The sequence below is a fragment of the Mandrillus leucophaeus genome, unplaced genomic scaffold (assembly GCF_000951045.1).
Source record: "Mandrillus leucophaeus isolate KB7577 unplaced genomic scaffold, Mleu.le_1.0 Scaffold594, whole genome shotgun sequence".
NCBI classification, from domain to species: domain Eukaryota; kingdom Metazoa; phylum Chordata; class Mammalia; order Primates; family Cercopithecidae; genus Mandrillus; species Mandrillus leucophaeus.
In genome coordinates, this window is record NW_012106408.1 from 521,961 (window position 1) to 542,602 (window position 20,642).

Consider the following 20,642-nt stretch of genomic DNA (forward strand, 5'->3'; position numbering starts at 1 on the left):
TTTTTTATTGTCTCTTGTTAGTTATTACAATCAATATTATGTTAGTCTCATAAAATAAGGTTGACAGCTATTACTCTTACCATTTCTCTGAAACCAGATTGTGTTAGATTGGAATTACATTATTCTTTGAAGTTTTGATGGGATCTTCTGTTGACATCAGTGACTGGAGGTTTCTTTCTGGAAATATTTTCGACTATTCAAATTCTATTTTGCTTTATTCATTTTTAGGCTTCTCTAAACCTTAAATTTTAATGAAGCAATATTTTATAGGAACTTTGCACATGTAATTCTATTTAAGATTAAAATATTTTAATAAATTCATTAATAATTTTATTTTTTTAAAGTCTGAAGTAGATGTAGTTTTCTTTCTCTTTTTCATTTCCATCAGTTATGTTTGCTTTATCTCGTTTTATCTTCATGTCAGCAGAGGTTTGTCAAATTGATTAGTCATTTTTAAAAAACAGTTTTTTGCTTTGTTTTTCTCTCTATTGTATTTCTTATCTGAATGTGTTCTGCTCATCTTTGTTGTTTCTTTCCTTCTACCATCTTTTTATGGTTTTATTGCTTTTTCTAGCTTTTTAAGATGACTGCTTACATTATTAGCTTATTAATTTTCAGACTTTTTCAGGTACATGCTTCTAAAACTCTAAATGTATTTTACTCATGTCTTATTTAGAATTGTTTTAATTATGTTTCTTAAATTTTGAATACAGGAGCATTTTCTAGTTATTTTGTTATTAGTTGTTGGGTACATGGCATTACAGTCATAGTGCATATGCTTCATGTGATTTTAGCTCTGTAAAATTTGTTGAGACTTCCTTTGAGGCTTGGAATGATTTATTTTTGAAAATATTCCCAAATTCCCTACATATTTTACATAAGAATCATAATTTGAATATGTCTTTTAGACCAAATTTGTTAGTCATGTTATTTAGGTCTTCTTTATTCTTACTAATGTTCTATCCACTTTTATTATAAAATTATTCTTGAGAAATGGTATGAATTCTTACTCTGTGATTGGGAATTCATAAATGTTTTATTGTAGTTCTGACTATTTTTGCTTTGTAAATTTGAGGCCATGATATTGGATGCATACACATTTAAATTTTAATGTATCCCTTGCGAACTGAACTTTCTATCACTACAAAATAATTTCTGCATATCTTTTTCATGACTACTTTCACCCATTATTTTATATTCATTGTAAACAGCATATATTTGGATTTTTTCACTCAATCTGCAAATTTTTGTTTTTAAAAGATAATTTAGTTAATTTACTTTTAACATAATTACTAATTTAAACAGACCTATTTATTTTGTGTTTTCTACTAGTCTTATGTGCTGTAGGTTTCTACTAAAAATTTTTAATTGAATATTTTTCTCCCATTTTATTTTTTCTCCACTACTAGCTTTGACGTTGAAGAATGTAGATATATAGGTATATTCTTTATTAGTTTCACAAGAAACCACAATATACACCCTTAATTTACCAATATGTGAAGTCATCTGATATTATGACCTTTCCAGAAAATACAGCATTTCTAGCACATTTTACTCCATTTATTCCCTTAGTACTTTTATACTATTGTTCTTACTTATTTTAATTATTTGGTTTTGATTATAATCCCTCAAGATTTTATTATTGCTATTTTCTATACTCAAGTTCATTTAGACTAACTCACATTTTATCATTTTTTAAACTTCACTTATATCCAGCAACTTGGACTTGCTTCTTATGTTTGAGAAATTCATGATTATATGACTTTCCACCTCATTTACAGATATCAGATAATTGTTTTCCAGCCTCCCTCACAGCCAAGTCATGGGCATGCCTACTAAAAGCAGCTATTCTAAAATACTTCTAGCAGATTTTGAAGCAAAAGCTAGTGAATGACAGAATACGTGGGTGCAGAAAAAAATCCTTTTAGGTTGGGGGTGTTCACCTTCATCCATATTTTAAGGGCACCAGTAGCAGTGGTACTTGAAAAACTCCCAGATCCCAGTATTACCCAGGCTGATCGTGCAATATTTGCTCTATGGCCACTTTTCAAAATGGACTTTTCTGATATTTATGTGTGTGTATGTGCCCTTAACTATAACATCAGTAGAGTAATGTTACTAAATCTAATTAAGAACTATTTTTTGAATTGCATTTAATCATCTTGATGTTTGCATTCCAGTTATATAGTTTGCAACTTACACTGTTATTTAGTACTCGCTTATGACAAATTCTGTGATAGTTGCTGAAGAAGCTTTGTCAGTACCAAAAAATACTTCAACAAATTTTAATGACTTATTTAGGGAAAGCAACTTTGGAAAAGATCTCAAAACATGGATAAAAATAAAATCTGTTATATATACGTGCATTTTACTCAAAATGATTAATTTGAGTATACTTCATTGCAAGCACAACCTCCTAATGATACGTTATCTTTCAAATCAGCTGCAAAGCAACTGCATATGAACATGTATTTTTACAAATTCTCATGTAAATGATAAATTATAATGGAACCACATAATGTGACAACTCTAAGATTTAACTATGAGCAGCTGAAGTTGGTATGCAGAAAGCCTAACTGGCAAATAAATCATAATGCCATTCTAAATGGAAATTGTAACCACAATTTTAAGTTATTTCAAATATAGCTCTTATGTTTTTCTTTCTACCTCATAATTGAGAAGAGTAGATGGAGAAATAATCTAAATCATGGTATACACATTTGTCTTTTGTATATAAGTTGTTCACATTATTTATTTTATGTTGATTTTCGATTCTTAAGAAATAAATAAGGCGGGCGGATCTCGAGGTCAGGAGATCGAGACCATCCTGGCTAACACAGTGAAACCCCGTCTCCACTAAAAATACAAAATAAATAAATAAAAATTCTCCCGGCGCGGTGGCGGGCGCCTGTAGCCCCAACTACTCCAGAGGCTGAGGCAGGAGAATGGCGTGAGTCCGGGAGGCGGAGCTTGCAGTGAGCCGAGATCGCGCCACTGCACTCCAGCACGGGCGACAGAGCAAGACTCCGTTTCAAAAAAAAAAAAAAAAAGAAAGAAAGAAATGATTAATTATTTTAGCAGATTCGAATCTTTAGAAATGTTGTCATTTCTTTTTCTTTTCCTTTTTCTTTTTTTTTTTTTTTTTTCCTGAGACGGGGTCTGGCTCTGTCGCTAAGGCTGGAGTGCAGTGGCCGGATCTCAGCTCACTGCAAGCTCCGCCTCCCGGGTTCACGCCGTTCTCCTGCCTCAGCCTCCCGAGCAGCTGGGTCTACAGGCGCCCGCCACCTCGCCCGGCTAGTTTTTTGTATTTTTAGTAGAGACGGGGTTTCACCGGGTTAGCCAGGATGGTCTCGAACTCCTGACCTCGTGATCCGCCCGTCTCGGCCTCCCAAAGTGCTGGGATTACAGGCTTAGCCACCGCGCCCGGACAGAAATGTTGTCATTTCTTATAAATGAAATTATTATACAGGCATGTATGCATAACAGAGAAATATAACATGAAAAAGCAAATTTATTTCGCCAAAACAAATGCATATTATTGTATACACTTAAAATAAAATAAATATATACTAGATAAATGGTAATTTGAAACCAACGTGTATCAAAATTTGTTTTAGATATATTTGAATTGTAGCTATTGTACCTATCTTCCTTTCAAAAAAAGATTTAGATCTTAAAAGTCACAAAAATTAGCAACATATTAAACGGAGCTGATGTTTTTTTTTCTTCTTCTTTTGTGCACAACAGTAACAAAAAGATGTATATTGAAAAACAGAAATAAAACTTCAGAAGCAGGGAACCATACAAGCAATATAAAAATGGCTGTTCATTACAAATGTGAAGAAGAGAATTGATTAAAATGTATTTGATGTGAAATTGTGGCAAAATTAGTATTCTAACATTGAGTCATTGATCTTTCCCTGATGTCAACAGCATGATGCTCATCCTGAGAGCTCAGTTAACTATACTCCTTGGGCTTACCTAGTTAACACTTTCTTTGGTTTAGTAACCTGTCAATGGAGAACAGGTGCTGTTGGACTATTTTTGCAATAAAAGCAAGAGTATATTGCCCTCTAGTGTTGAAAAAGTTAGGAGACCAAAAGAGTGTTCAGAAATACCCATTAAAAAAAGCAAATTTTTTATTTTCTCCTTTCACATAAACGTAATATACCAATAGACAGATTATTATTTCCTAATTATAGAAAAACAAATATCAAATATAATTAATAAATGTGTTTTATGGCCTCTGTTATAAAAATGGTGACTGGATTGAGAATAAATTATTTCATTTTATTATGTTATCTTTTTGTAATTTAATTAGATCCTTTTTCATTTTAGTTTTGGGTATTTTACAACTTTAGGAAGTATCCATTCTTCCTAATACATTATCTTCTCTAATTATTTTGGATTTTTCAAAAATAAAAATTAGGTATAAATATCATTTTTAAAAACCTTTTTAAAGTAAAGAACATAACTCTGTAGAGTAGGTGATTCTATTGGTAGCGGTACTTTACAGGTCCTTCGTAGCTAGGTTTTGTGCCTAGTAAAAATATGTATTTCCTTCTCTGGAATACAAGAGAAAGGATTAAGTAGTAAAAAATTCATCAGAAAAAGTCTTCTAAGAAATAACATAAAAAATTAATGATTGAGGTAGAAATGATACATTTACTATTGTATTTAAAAATAATAAGCTGCAACTTTTAAATAATACTGGAACAATAACACTACGTGTTACACTTAAACTTGGTGAAGACGGTAGATCAAATTTTGTGTGCTTACCAAAAAATAAAAATATAATTAATATAAATAAATATATAAATTCTGCGGGGACATATACCAATATTAATATAATCCAGATTTCTCCAGACCTACATATCCTGTGACTACAAAAGGGGTCTGGTTGATAATAAGTAAACTTAGAGATAATTTTGTGCAATTGATTTTCCAATTTTCAAAACCTTAGGCTTGATTCTGAGATCATTGTTCCAATAAAATCTATTAAAACATTATAATATTGAACATCAATTTAACTGAGTTACTCAAGATTGTTACTAATCTACTGTGTGTCTAATTTAGCATTGGGTTATGCTTGAAGGAAAATAAACTAACTAGCTTATTATGAAAAGAGAAGCTTTCTATATAGACTAGGCTATTGAAAATGTACCCACAGTCTTCTGCAGAAGACACATAAACCAGTTATGTAAAAATGCAAAGGTATTATAAAAAAGATAAAGACAACATATTCTTCAGAGATTTAGAGTAAGAAAGACTACCAGGGGCAGAAATGAATAGGAAAGACTTGTTATTCATAAGATTATAGAATTTTATAGTTTGAAGCAAACTTACAGTTATGAAACTCACTCATTTAAAAATTTTTCCCTACATTTTTGTGCTTTTATACAGATAGTACATGATTCTTGAAAAAATGAAATAAGATAGAAAAGTACAAAACAGAGACGATCAATATTTCGTTGAGCATCCTTCCAAATCTTCCCTGGAGTGTATACATGAAAACAGAAATAGAACCTTTTTATATCCTTCATTTAGAAAATGAAGATACTGAACTTCAGACTCCTTCCATCCTCCACCACCAACAAGTGTCTGGAGAAAAGATCATTTGAGTTGTACCTTGGGGTAGAGAAAGATGGTGAATATATGCAAGACATAAATACAGTTATTGTTGTTTTGGCGTAATTGTTTTGTGCATTAAGTAGCAGGAAGTTTACAAAATGCAGAAGATTCAATTCTGAATAAATCACAGTTCCTGCCTTGGTGAAATCCATGGATAATTACTCAATTAAAATGTCTGTGTTACAGGCTGTACTATGAGAGCATAGTGGAGACACACTTACTAAACTAACTTCTGTAATGCCAGGGGTGACTTTTTTGAGGTAGTTTTATCCAAGCTGAATCTTTCTAAAAATGAATAAGAACTGATTAGACTTAAAGATAAAAGAGATAACCTGGGTCATTCCAGAACTGTAAATGGTTCAACACATAAAGTACAGAAATAAAAAGATGAAACATTTTATAAGAGTAAACTCTCAAAAAGCTTGACTCTGAAGCTAAAGAGAAAAATTAGGGCAGTTGCTTGGATTGGGGGTGGGGGTGGGGGTGGCGTTGAGTGTGACAGAAAATGTTACGAACATGGGCATGAGCTAAACTTGTTAACAAAATGATACCTGGAGTCTCCAACTAAAATAAATACAGAACCCAGAAACTAGGAAAGGTGAGGCAGTGGTAGGGACTGAAGCCATTCAGATATCTAAAGGTTATAATTACAAATGAAACATATTTAGATACTGTTTATGGTCTACAAATGAAACATATTTAAATGCTGTTTATGGTCAGTTACTAACAAAGCATTATACCATTTTTTTTAAGTCCCCAGAAAAGAGAGGTTGAAGTTCTAGAAAATAGGTGGAGGCAAAAAAATAAAAAATAAAAAATAACTTTAGAAGAGATATACATTATCTATGGAATCAGGAGGCAGGTAAGGACAGTGAGAATTTTTCAGTTTGGGAAACATTAGTGGGAGGGAGTCAGTTTGGTTCCCTGCATAATTTTGAGCCAGTTCAACCTTTCCTTTCTGTTTGCTTTGTAAAGTAGAAGATTGTGCAGCTAGGGAGAGAGGCCATGTGGCTTAGAAAGTTATTGAAATCATCAAAATAGAATCAGTTGGGGAAATAGAAATAAAATAATGATGTATACTTCAAAGATGTCTTAATCACATTTCCCTTTTATTATAACTGTCATAATTCTAAGTATAAAAATACAAAAAAAATTATATTTTAAACTATAAAACCACATTATACAGAAAAATATAGAAAGAGAAACAAGAATCTGTTAATGTTCATTTTATTTTTAATATTATGGGTTTACAAAATTTATAATACTTTCAAGTATAAAATATACATACATTTTGTTAAGAAAAAAAGCAGTTGAGTTTCTGAAACATTTTCACATCATCCTTGCAGATAAGTTACAGAAAAATTGTTTACTTTTGAAAGAAAATGGTTAATAATATTACATCTAAGCAGGAAGGCATATCATGATGTTATATTTCCTCGGTCATCTTTTGTAGCTTCCATATAAATTGTTTATATGGAGTGAACAAAAATCAAGACAGGAAATCACAACATTGTTATATAGATTAGCAGATTAATGCCCACACTTTTCACATGAACTCCATTAGCATAAGCTTAAGTCAGTAACTTTAAAATCATCCACTGTCAAGGAAAAATATAAGAAAAGAAAAAATATTCTAAAGGTGAAAGGGAAATAGGAAAAGGAAGAAACAGAGAACAGATTAAAACAAAATAATTTAGATGTTTTTGCTGATAATAAGAGAAATACTCGAATTCGCAGATGTACCTGGTAAATAGGCTCTTAATAAATGTTAATACATATATTTGCTGAATGGATGTCGGATAAATGCCTTGACTTCTCACATGAAAGAGAAAAATAGGAGCAAATCCAGGATTGGACTGAATTGTAGATAGCCTGTCTGGTTCCAGTTTGATTATAAATGTCCCATTGTAAATATTACCTCCAAATCTATAAATATGAGACAGAGTCACAAATTTATCCCAAAGTCATCCTAAGGTACTGAGGAAATTGTCTGAATGTCAGAAACCCTGAGGCAGATCTACTCATTCAAAAATTGTCTAATCCTATTTAATTCTGGTCCACACATTCTGGAGATCTGATTATTATTTTAGTAGTATAATGGTAAAATTCAGTGATGAAATCTTAGCTATAAATATAAATAGAAAGTTCCAAGCAGTGATTATCAGACCTCTCAACTTGGCCACGGATAGCATGTCTACTACTTTACTTAAATCTTATATGGCAAAGCAGAACAAATATCCACATAAAAGTTTCCTTATTTCCAAAATCTCCATGTTTTTCTAATAAGCAAGATGAATGCACAGAAATTTGCAGTTGATTTTAATAAATTAGACTCTATATTAAAAAAATCATGTTGTTTCTTTGCTTTAGAAAATAAGAACTAAGAAAATGGTAAATAGGCACTATACATATCTCTGCAGGAAATGGTGATAAAAGAAATCGCCTGACATTTACTCTTCTATTTACTGAGTTGACTTCATAATCTTTTGAAGTATGAATGTAGCTGATAGCTCAGAGCTATGTACCTAGTATAATATTATGTTACAATATAATATTATGGTAGTAATGTTATCATTATGTTTGAAATGACACTTTTAAGAGTCTGTACTGGTAAAAATCTACACTTTGGGGACTAAAATAAATTTATATTATGTCACTGAAATCAAGAAAATATGATGTGCATGAAAGTTAAGTGATAATCAACTGGTTATTTATAGGAATAGAAAAGATCGTTTCTGCAGAAAATTATAAACTGGACGTACTACTTCGATTTTGATTAAATATAACAATTACTCATTACTTTGTACCTCTATTTTGAAAAAGTTATGATTTATGTAGCAGTGGTTGCTACTGAGAATAATATCATAATATTTTTGGCCTAGAAGCTGAAAGGAATTCTATGGGACCAGCCATATGATATCAACCATTTCATAGTCTCAACTACTATTTCATCAATATCGGATATTTTCTGAAACCACTCAGATTCATAAGAGACTGCATTGATCTTTAGCTAAAACCTTTAAGATATTTATAATTATTTTAACAACAGATTAAATAATTTGTATTAGCTGTGACCTATTCAGTAGCACTCCTCAAACAGTTTTTACCATCACCCAGAATAAGAAATAATCTTACATTGGTATACAAATACACACACACACATGCATACAGGGGCACCATAACATAAAGTTTCATAAAGCACTACTTACCTCTGCCATACATGAAGTTTGACAATGTTTCTATTCTGGTCTACTTCATTTTCACTTACGTGTTGGTGAAATGTAATTTGAGAAATACTGCATCTCTCTTGAAAGATGAGGTACTAATTCATTCTCACACTACTGTGAAGAAATACCCAAGACTGGGTAATTTATAAAGAAAAGAAGTTTAATTGACTCACAGTTCCACATGGCTGGGGAGGCCCCAGAAAACTTAAAATCATGGCAGAAGGCATCTCATTACAGGGTGGCAGGAGAGATTGAGTGCTGAGCAAAGGGGGGAAATCACCTTATAAAACAATCAGATTTCATGAGAACTCACTCAGTATCACGAGAAGAGCATAGGGATAACCACCCTCATGATTCAATTACCTTTCACCGGATCCCTTCTATGACACGTGAGAATTACGAGAACTACAATTCGAGGTGAGATTTGGGTGGGAACACAGAGCCAAACCATACTATTATGCCCCCTGCCCCTCCTAAATCTCATGTCCTCACGTCTTAAAATACAATCATGCCCTTCCAACAGTCCTCCAAAGTCTTAACTCATTCCAGCATTAACCAAAAAGTCCAAGTCCAAAGTCTCATATGAGACAAGGCAAGTCCCTTCTGCTTATAAGCCTATGTAATCAAAAGTAAGTTAGGTACTTCTTAGATACAATGGGGATACAGGCATTGGGTAAATATACCCATTCAAAATGAGAGAATTTGGCCAAAACAAAGGGGCTTCAGGCCCCATGAAATTCTGAAATCCAATAGGGCAGTCATTAAGCTTAAAGTTCCAAAATAATCTCCTTTGGCTCCATGTCTCACATCCAGATCACGCTAATGCAAGAGGTGGGCTCCCATGACCTTGGGGAGCTCCACTTCTGTAGCTTTTCAGGGTACAACCCCCCTCCCAAGTGCTTTCACAGTTGGGATTGAGTGTCTGTGGCTTTTTCAGATACATGATGCAAGTTGTTGGTGAATTTACCATTCTGGGGTATAGGGGATGGTGGCCCTCTTCTCACTAGGCAGTACCACAGTGGGGACTGTGGGGAGGGGGGGCAGCTACAACCCCACATTTCCCTTCCACACTGTCCAAAGAGAGGTATTCCATGAAGGCTCTGCCCCTGCATCAAACTTCTGCCTGAATATCCAGACATTTCCATACATCCTCTGAATCATAGTCGGAGGTTCAAAAACTTCAATTCTTGATTTCTGTGTGCCAACAGACCCAACACCACATGAAAGCCACCAAGGCTTGGGGCTTACACCCTCTGAAGCAACAGACAGAGCTATATGTTGGTCCCTTTTATCCACAGTTGGAGTAGCCTGAGGCACAGGGCACCAAATCCCAGACTTCACACAGCAGGGGGGGACTCTGGACCTGGTGGATTAAGCCATATTTTTCTGTGACGGGAGGGGCTGCCATGAAGGTCTCTCATGCCCTGAAGATATTTTCTCCATTGTCTTGGTGATTAACATTCTGCTCCTTGTTACTTATGCAAATTTCTGCAGCAGGCTTGAATTTCTTCCCAGAAAATGGGTTTTTCTTCTCTACTGTATCATCAGGCTGCAAATTTTCCAAATTTTCATGCTTAGTTTCCTCTTGAATGCTTTGCCACTTAGAAATTTCTTCCAACAGATACCCTAAATCATCTCTCTCAAGTCCAAAGTTCCACAGATCTCTAGGGCAGGGCCCAGTCTCTTTGCTAAAGCATAGCAAGAATCACCTTTATTCCCGTTTCCAACAAGTTCCTCATCAACATCTGAGATCACCTCAGCCTGGACTTCATTGTTAAAATCGTTATCAGCATTTTGGTCAAAGCCATTCGTCAAATCTCTAGGAAGTTCCAAACTTTATCTTACTTTCCTGTCTTCTTCTGAGCCTTCCAGACTGTTCCAACCTCTGCCTGTTACCCAGTTCCAATGTTGCTTCCACATTTTCAGGGTCTTTACAGCAGTGCCTCACTCTCTGAGGTACTTGTTTAGTGTATTGGTCCATTCTCACGCTTCTATGAAGAAATACCTGATATTGGGTTATTTATAAAGAAAAGAGGTTTAATTGACTCACAGTTCCTCATAGCTGGGGTGTTCTCAGGAACCTTACAAACATGGCAGAAGGTACCTCTTCACAGGGTAGCGGGAGAGAATGAGTGCTGAACAAAGCAGGGAAGCTCTTTATAAAAGCATCAGATCTCATGAGAACTCACAATCACAAGAACAGCATGGAGGTAACCACCATGATGATTCAATTACCTTCCATTAGGTCCTTCCTACATCACATGGGGGTTATGGGAACTATAATTCAAGATGAGATTTGAGTGGAGACACAGCCAAACTATTTTGTATGGTTACAAATTTTGGAATTCACCCCAAAGAAGCACTGGTGCAGTTAATGTATATTAAAAGTTGTTAAATGTTTATATAATAATTTTTGTGTTTTCTGGTTTGTGTGTGTTTCCAGACAGGGTATCCCTCTGTCGCAGTGGTGCAATCATAGCTCACTGCAACCTTGAACTCTTGGACTCAAGGTAAACCCCCTGCCTCAGCCTCCCAAGTAGCTGGAACTACAGGTTCACACCACCGCACCTGTCTTTTTTTTTTTCTTTTTTCTTTTGTGTTGAGATCTTGTTTTGTTGTCCAGGATAGTCTCAAGCTACTGGACTCAAGCAATCCTTCAGCCTCACACTCTCAAAGTGCTGGAATTACATGTGTGAGCCACTGCTCAGTCTGTGTAACAGCTTTAATTAAAAATTCTGTTTCATTAATATAAAATAGGAGCTAATTCTTTATGATTCCTAAAAGCAAACAAAAAAACTCATGAAGCAGGTAAAAACAAAGTATATAATAAAATGTTTTCTTCATAGGCATCGCAAAAAATCAAGGTCAGTGAAATTATCACAAATTCTTAAACCATTCAAATTTATAACACAGCTGCTTTTAAATCAATTGAATTCACCTCTACAATTTTTCTCCATTTTTAGTAGACATTTTTTGACTTTGAATATCTGAACTTTTAAATTGAAATAAAACTTGCTGATTTGCAGTTAAATTATTTAATTATGCTGACTGCTAAGTTTTTGGCTTCACTTAATTTAGTCTCTGTTTCTTCTCAACAGTGCAACTGTAGAATCCTAGTATAATAAATCATTAGTAGTTTAATCTTAGCTCTGTTCTTAAACCTTCTGAATTTTTATTTTGTCATTTTAAAAATAGATCGATATAGAGTAAACAGGATGATGAATAAAAAGAATATAGCATAGTTACTAGCAAGTAGTAGCCATTTATTAAATGCTGGTAAATGTCATTGCTCTTGTTTTCAATTTCAGCTGAATTTTCATAAGGCTCTTTAGTGATTTGTACAGCTCATCAGATCACCTTAAACAAAGAAACAACCACACCTATATGCAATGTGATTTAGTATCCAGCTTTCTTTTGTATTTCAGTCTTTCCAAAAAGTAGCAATAACTATAGTAGTACCTATAATTGTTTTGTTTACTAACTCCCTTCTCTGCTGCTACCAGAGATTACTAGAAATTCACCATGATTATGTGACAAATTAACTTTGCAAACTGCATTTTAGAGAATCTCTAAACACATTTTGAAAATGTCAAAAAGCAATCTTATAACAGATATATAAAACAATAATGTTAATATCATCATATAATTATTTTCTAATCTTGAAAGAAAGTAAAAGATTCTAGGAGGTATTTATTCCACTGCTAACTAGGTGATAAGCCATATTTGGAAGGATAGAAAGTAAAAACAAGAAAACAAAAATGAGAACAAGAAAGGCAACACCTAAAAAGGCCTCCCTTTTTTTCTCATCAAAGCTTCTGCAGGGGTCATGAAGTCCACATTTTGTGACAGGTTGTCATGACAAATAATGCGTAGATCTCTCTTCCAAATTTTTAACAATAGATTTATTAGAATATGGAAAGTCAGATTTAGAAGAATTGGGACCAAAGCCTGTTCAACTTACTTAGTTTGGTGGTTAATAAAATAGTTTTTCCATAGATGCAGTTTACTCAGTAATCTGCATATTTGTCTGTTCTTTCTATAATGAAAGGTCAACATCACCGTATAAGGTGAAAGTGGGGAAAGGAGAACTCTCAAACGTTTCTGTTTGTTGCTAACTTGTCCCAGGGTCTTCCTGAAGAAGACACTAATTAAGGTAAAATAAAAATTTTGGTCTATCACCTTAGACTACTTAAAAACAAATGCCACATATTTTTATACCATTATAGCAGCAGTTCAATGTCTTCGTTATTATCCTGAAGTAATGTTTTAAATTTTGTATGACTCATTTAACACGTGCCTTTTGAAAAATAATCTCATTTGTCTTATTTGACTTATGGTAACAACATAAGATTCTTACGTTGATTGCTCTCCGTATCCATACTCCTGCATGCCTTTTCCCCCACCTTTTTAAGGGTCACACAGTAGGTAAGAGATTCAAACTAATCACAGACTACACCTCTTTGGCATCCCAAACAATGTAATAACACCATTTCTTACTTCAGGTGTGAGACATAAGTAAACATTTATGGTATATCATGTTTTATGGTCCAGGCTTCCTCATCTCCACTGGCCAGTTTTGCCAGGGAAGGAGAACTGGGAGAATTGAATGGGAAGGATAACTCCTTTAGTTAAAACACTTACATTGAAAACACATATGTCTTCCATGTTGGTAATATGTATCCGTCATTCTTCTAACTCTGAACATATTAGTGTTAAATAAATGTCACATTTAAATTTTATTTATTCTTTGGGTTGGCAGATTCTTGCCCCATATGTTTTTTTTTTTTAATTTATTTTTCACTATTACATTAGGAGGAGATATTCTAAATATGCAAAACTGACATATTCTCCTTTGTATATTCAAAAATAAAAATCACATTTTTAATGTGAGAAGAAGTAAAGGTTTAACAAAGTGTTAACTTGTCATCCATTTAATTTCTCTCCGAATCTCCTGGTTAAATTTATTCCTAAAATACTAAGCAATCCCCCAAAGCATGTAAGTAGATATCTGCTCTTATCAGGTTATTTAGGGAAGTGGTGTGGATGGGGTGGGTCTGATTTTATGTTTGTTTAAATAGATTTTTAAATTAAAGATGTGAGCTTGGATAAATCTAAGAATTGATATAAGATTAATAATCTCCTTTGACAAGTTCCAAATATCTTTCAATTTCATTATTATTACACACATACACACTACACACTATATATATATACACATATGTATTTTAATTGAGTTTTTATTTTAAAAAATTATATATGAAAATTTTCAAGCATATATGAAAGTAGAGGATATAGTATAATTGCTTTACATATTTCATACCAAACCAAAGCCTTTTTATTTCTGTATTCCATTTCTTTTTAGTAAAACGCAATCCAATTTGTTTAAAGGGAGCTGAGTTTTGAAACAAAGACTTTTGGAAAGCAGACAATTATATTAAAGAATTTCATTTGGCTGGATGTAGTCGCTCACACCTGTAATCCCAGCATTTTGGGAGGCTGAGGCGGGCGAATCACCTGAGGTCAGGCATTTGAGGTCAGTCTGGCCAATATGATGAAACCCCGTCTCTACTAAAAATACAAAAATCAGCAGGACTTGAACGTGTGTGCCTGTAATCCCAGCTTCTAGGAGTCTGAGGCAGGAGAATCACTTGAACTTGGGAAGCGGAGGCTGCAGTGAGCCAAGATCAGGCCACTGCACTCCAGCCTGGGTGACAGATCAAGACTCCGTCTCAAAATAAATAAATAAATAAAACAAATAAAATTTGCAAATAGAGTGTTAGTAATTCCCCAACAGGTGGGATTCATTTGTTTTTAAAGTCAATGTGAAGTCAGTGGGGAGACTTTGCAAACTGGTACAATATGTTTCACAGTGAAAAGCTAAGGTACATTTCTATATTTGGAATCTGAAATGTTAAAATATTTAAAATATTTGACATAAATTTTTAATTTTTTGAAAAAGTTTAAAAGTTATATTCTGACAAAAACAACCATTTCAACATTATGTAGATTTTTAAAATTTAAATTACTAATGAGATTATTTTAGAACAAAGAAATGGAAAATGAAAAGTAGTGACATAATATTGTAATGTTTAATTATTTAAAAAGTTTTAAGTCATTAATAACCACTAATCACTCAGATCCCCAATTAAAAAAAATAAATCCATTAAATATCCAGTGTGATAGAACATAATGCTCATTAAAACACATGCTAATTTAATTATATCTGATGTAATATGTCTGATATAATAAATATCTTAAATATATATATATATATATATATATATATCACACATTGATAACATGAACTATTTTCACCCAAAATAGTTATCCTAGGGAAAGTTTGGCAAACTAGGAAATTGGAAATTATTTAAGTACTCTGACAGTTTAGAGACAAATGAAGTAAGCTTGTATAGAAAGTAATTCATAAAAGTCAGAATCATCTATACAAAGAAAAACATCTAATAATAATGGAAAAGTATGTCCATTTGTGATGAAGCAGTTTGGGATTTTTTTTTTTTTTTTTTTTTTTTTTTTTTTGAGACAGAGTTTCACTCTCGTTGCCCAGACTGGCCAGGCTGGCATGCAGTTGTGAGTTGTGTGATCTCATCTCACTGCAACCTCCCCCTCCTGGGTTCAAGCATTTCTCCTGCCTTGGCCTCTCAAGTAGCTGGGACTACAGGTGTGCGCCACCAAGCCCAGCTAATTTTTGTACTTTTTTAGTAGTGACAGAGTTTCACCATGTTGGTCAGGATGGTATGGATCTCTTGACCTTGTAATCCGCCCGCCTTGGCCTCCCAAAGTAGTGGGATTACAGGCGTGAGCCACCACACCTGGTTATGGGAAATTTTTTTGATGCTGTGTTAGTTCATTCTCAAATGGCTATATAGCTGCAAATGGGTAATTTATAAAGAAGAGTTTTAATTGCCTCACAGTTCTGCTTCTCCTTTAAATATCAGTTCTGACTTTAGGTCATTTCTTTGCTTGTGTATCCCAGTATAGATTGTTAGAAGCAGCTAGGTCACTTTTTTGGGGGTGGGGTGGTGGTGGATGGGACGTAGTTTCGCTCTGTCACCCAGGCTGGAGTGCAGTGGCACAATCTCAGCTCACTTAATCTTCCACCTCCTGGGTTCAAGCAGTTCTCTGTCGCAGCCTCCCAAGTAGTTGGGATTACAGGCTCCTACCACCATGTCTAGCTAATTGTTTTTTTTGTATTTTTAGTACAGACAGGGTTTCACCATCCCGGCCAGGCTGATCTTGAACTCCTGACCTTTTGATCCACCCACTACTTCTTGAATGCTTTGCTACTAGAAATTTCTTCCACCAGATACCCTAAATCACCACATTCAAGTTCAAGTTCCACAGATCCACAGGGCAGGGGCACAATATAGTGTAATTGTTTGCTAAGGCATAACAAAAAATGACCTTTTCTCTAGCCCCCAATAAGTTCCTCATTTCCATCTGAGACCTCCTCAGCTTGTATTTCGTTGTCCGTATCACTATCAACATTTTGGTTACTACCATTTAAAACCAGTCTCTACAAAGTTCCAAACATATCCTCATCTTCCTGTCTTCTGAGCTCACACTGTCTCTTTTGCTCCTGCTTCCACCATGTGAGACACCTGGCTCCCTCTTGCCTTCTACTACAATTGGAAGCTTCCTTATATCTCCCCAGAAGCAGAAGCTGCTATGCTACCTGTACAACCTGCAGAACCATGAGCCAATTAAATATTTTTTCTTTATAAATTTTCCAGTCTCAGGTGTTTCTTTAGAGCAATGCAAGAACAAAGGAATACAAATGCATTCTACATTCATTTTTTTTATTTTTATTTTTTGAACTAAAGGAAGTGATAGAGAAATAGAACATCTGATTCTTGGATAAAAATTGACAATGGGTAAGAGTTTTAATTCTTATTACAGGAGTAGGCAAAATTAGGAAATATGCTTTGAGACTAACATGCCAATGTTCTTTTCGCCTAAGCTTTCTGTCCTCTGTTTCATTAGCGAGATATGAGAATGCCTGCTTCTGCATGAAGAAGGAGCAATCCTATGTATCTGGGCTGTAATGCTGAAGAGGGTCAAGTGGCTCCCTGTCAGTCCGGATAAAGGATATATTATTAAAGAGAAAAACTTGTAACTACCCTAAACTTAAGACAGATTTATTCAGTCAGCTGGGAATTCCAGAGACTCAAGCAGATACCTAAGAGCATGTTTAATTGCTCTAAGTCCCTGATTCCTTATTTCCTAATTTTATATGTATATAATGGTTATCAGTTTTGCAGAACAGTTTTATGGTAACTGACATTCTTGGTTAAGGCTTACTTTCTTACTTCTTTTCCTTTTTGGTGTGATTAGTTAGAAAATGATCTCAATACATGTTCCTATATACATATGGATGTTTAGGCAAAAATAAAATTGGATTCTGTGTTCTGGAAGTTAAGTTAAGTTGACTGTAAACATCGGGTTATTAATATTTTATCATATTAAAACACTAAAATTATCATTGCTATATATGTTTCTTGAGCATCAGCATTTATATACAAATACATATTTTTATTTCTATTTTTGTCTTAGTTATTACATTTCTCCTCTCTTTCAGATTATGCTTAGAGGATTCTGCAGCAATTCTTGATATTGGACATATTCAAAGTCTCCTCAACTTATGTCCTCCCCGTCTATTGCCTTCCAGCTTTAACTCAGTTGTGCTCCCTTCAAACATTTTACATGATTTGCAATGGTTACATGAACTCTGGGGAAGTCATATTTGCAACATCTCATACTTTATTCACTATGGCACTTTAGGAAAAGAAATTGGGGAAAAGCTTCCAAAACATTATCTTAAAAAATGAATCTTATTGTGAAACTTCGGAGAAGTTTTCGAACATTGATTGTTCTCTTAGCTACCTTTTGCTTGGTGAGCATTGTCATTTCTGCCTATTTTCTCTACTCTGGCTACAAACAGGAAATGACACTTATCGAAACCACTGCAGAAGCAGAATGCGCTGACATCAAAATTCTACCATATCGGTCAATGGAGCTGAAAACAGTGAAACCTATTGATACATCCAAAACTGACCCTACTGTCCTTCTCTTTGTGGAGAGCCAATACTCTCAACTTGGTCAAGATATCATAGCTATTTTGGAGTCCAGCCGATTTCAGTACCACATGGTTATTGCCCCTGGAAAGGGAGATATACCTCCTCTTACAGATAATGGCAAAGGGAAATATACTTTAGTTATTTATGAAAATATTCTGAAGTACGTCAGCATGGACTCATGGAATCGAGAGCTTTTAGAAAAATACTGTGTGGAATACAGTGTTAGTATAATCGGTTTTCATAAAGCCAATGAGAACAGCTTACCAAGTACACAATTAAAAGGCTTTCCGTTAAACCTTTTCAATAATCTAGCTCTAAAGGACTGTTTTGTTAACCCTCAATCTCCTTTGCTACATATTACCAAAGCCCCCAAGGTTGAGAAAGGCCCTCTTCCTGGGGAAGACTGGACTATTTTCCAATATAATCATTCAACCTACCAGCCTGTACTTTTAACTGAATTACAGACAGAAAAATCCCTTTCATCCTTGTCTAGCAAAAAACTCTTTGCAACGGTGATTCAGGATCTGGGGCTTCATGATGGAATTCAGCGAGTACTTTTTGGCAACAACTTGAACTTTTGGCTGCACAAGCTCATCTTCATAGATGCCATCTCCTTCTTGTCAGGGAAGAGGCTGACATTGTCCTTGGACAGGTACATCCTTGTGGACATTGATGATATATTTGTTGGGAAAGAGGGAACAAGGATGAATGTCAAAGATGTGAAGGTAAGCATATGTATAAATAACATCGAAATTTGTATTTCACAATGTGGTACTGGTAAAATATTCCAAATATGATAGATTACTAATCACTAAACTTTTAAGATGCAGTAGAGTTGAAATAAAATAGCCATTTAGAAAAATCTTGAACCAAGACTTAACCATTCTTTACATACACATACAACACACACCAGAAGCTTCAGAATGGGACAGAGCTAAAATACCCCAAAGAGTTAGTGAATTTAATCGCCTTGCCTCATTTTTCTTTCTTTCTTCTTTTCTTCTTCTTTTTCTTTCTTTCTTTCTTTTTTTTTTTTTTTTAAGAACAGAGTCTTGCTCTGTCATCTAGGCTGGAATACAGTGATGTGATCTTGGCTCACTGCAACCTCCGCCTCCTGGGTTCAAGCAATTCTCTGCCTCAGCCTCCTGGGTAGCTGGAATTACAGGTGCCTGCCACAGGTCTGGCTAATTTTTGCATTTTAAGTAGAGATGGGGTTTCACCATCTTGGCTATGCTGGTCTTAAACTCCTGACCTCATGATCCACCTGCCTCAACCTCCCAAAGTGCTGGAATTACAGGCATGAGCCACTGTCTGGCCTCCTTGCCTCTTCTTAAGTCTTTCCCATCCACCTAGAACCACTTATAACAGCCTCTCTTATTATAGCACATGTTGCAGTTTGTAACAGTGAGACTAAGATAGCCATATAACTCTATTTATGGATTATTTACCCTGCCAAATCCTGCCAAACTTGGGTTTGAAAATTGTGGTGTAAATAGAATAATGGAGAAACAGCACAAGACCCTTCTACAATCTCAACCAAGCATAATATTTGCTCATATGAAATGTTCAGATATCTGAAAATACAGATATTAGCAAAAACAAATCATTTTATAAGGAATGTGGCATTGGGTTGGCCTCAGGTAGCTTTCATTATTATACCTATATTATTTATTTATTGCATTATTTGGGAAAACACAGCAATGTTACTGATAGCACTTCTAGGTTTTGATCAATTGAGATTGAATAACAGATTCAGCCTGGGATTGCTACTAAATAAAAATAAATCCACTATTCTACACAAGATTAGGTGCACAATTCTGAAGATAATCATCTTTTAAACAATCTTGATGCAGTACTCTCACCTGATCTTTTACTTGTGACTATCTCATCCTACGTACAACTAAATTTATTTTGTGTGTAAATAATTTTAGCAAACACATAAACAAAAATTAGAGGACACAATTGAGAATAATAAAGGAATCAAAGAGTGTTAAGGTGTTATTGACTTTTTTGGATCTTCTGTTAAAGTGTTTATCTTCCAAAGATAAAATTTGGATACTTCTTCAAAATAACAGGGCATTGTTTTCATCATAAGACCTGATGGCCACTGTAAAGCAAAATGATTGAAAGCAGTAGAATAAGTTTACTTTTTAAAAACCTTCAAAGTTTATGTGAACCAATGAACTCTGTTTTTCCTAAGTTCCTATGAAGCGCTGCTTGACTGTGACCCAAATATTTTATTTCAAGACTGTTAAGAAAAGATAAAGTGACGACAATTGAGTTCCATCCAGATTTTTCTCATTTTTTCTTTTACATTTTTAGTATGTATTATTCTCTTTAATTAGTATAAATGATAGTGTTCTTTTAATTTTGAAACCATAGGCTTAACAAGAGGCCAGTTACTTCAAAAGGTTCTCTGAGTGGTTGGTTCCTTTCTTCACACCCTGGAAATATAGCATTTCCAAGTTTCAGGCTAAAGAACAATATGAATTAAAAAGTTCTTTACAAGTCTAAATGAATTTAACCAGCTCAAATTCAGCTATTTCACTTTTTTCTCAAATAGAAAAACAAATTGTTACTCACTGCTGCTCAAAATAATATTCAAAAGTCGCTGATGGCTATCTCAACTGACATAACCCCAAACAGAATAAAATAATATTGAAATATAACAAAGGCTTGAGCAGTGTCA

At 34.4% G+C, this 20,642-nt stretch overlaps 1 protein-coding gene across 1 annotated transcript in view; it reads left to right on the forward strand.

The window, feature by feature from the left end:
- NDST4 (N-deacetylase/N-sulfotransferase (heparan glucosaminyl) 4) overlaps nucleotides 1–20,642 on the forward strand; it is a 312,690-nt gene that overhangs the window by 24,157 nt on the left and 267,891 nt on the right. Inside the window, exon 2 of the mRNA XM_011999457.1 lies at nucleotides 17,455–18,678. Within this exon, the coding sequence (XP_011854847.1) occupies nucleotides 17,701–18,678 (978 nt within the window). The 5' untranslated portion in view covers nucleotides 17,455–17,700. The remainder of the gene's footprint in view (nucleotides 1–17,454; nucleotides 18,679–20,642) is intronic.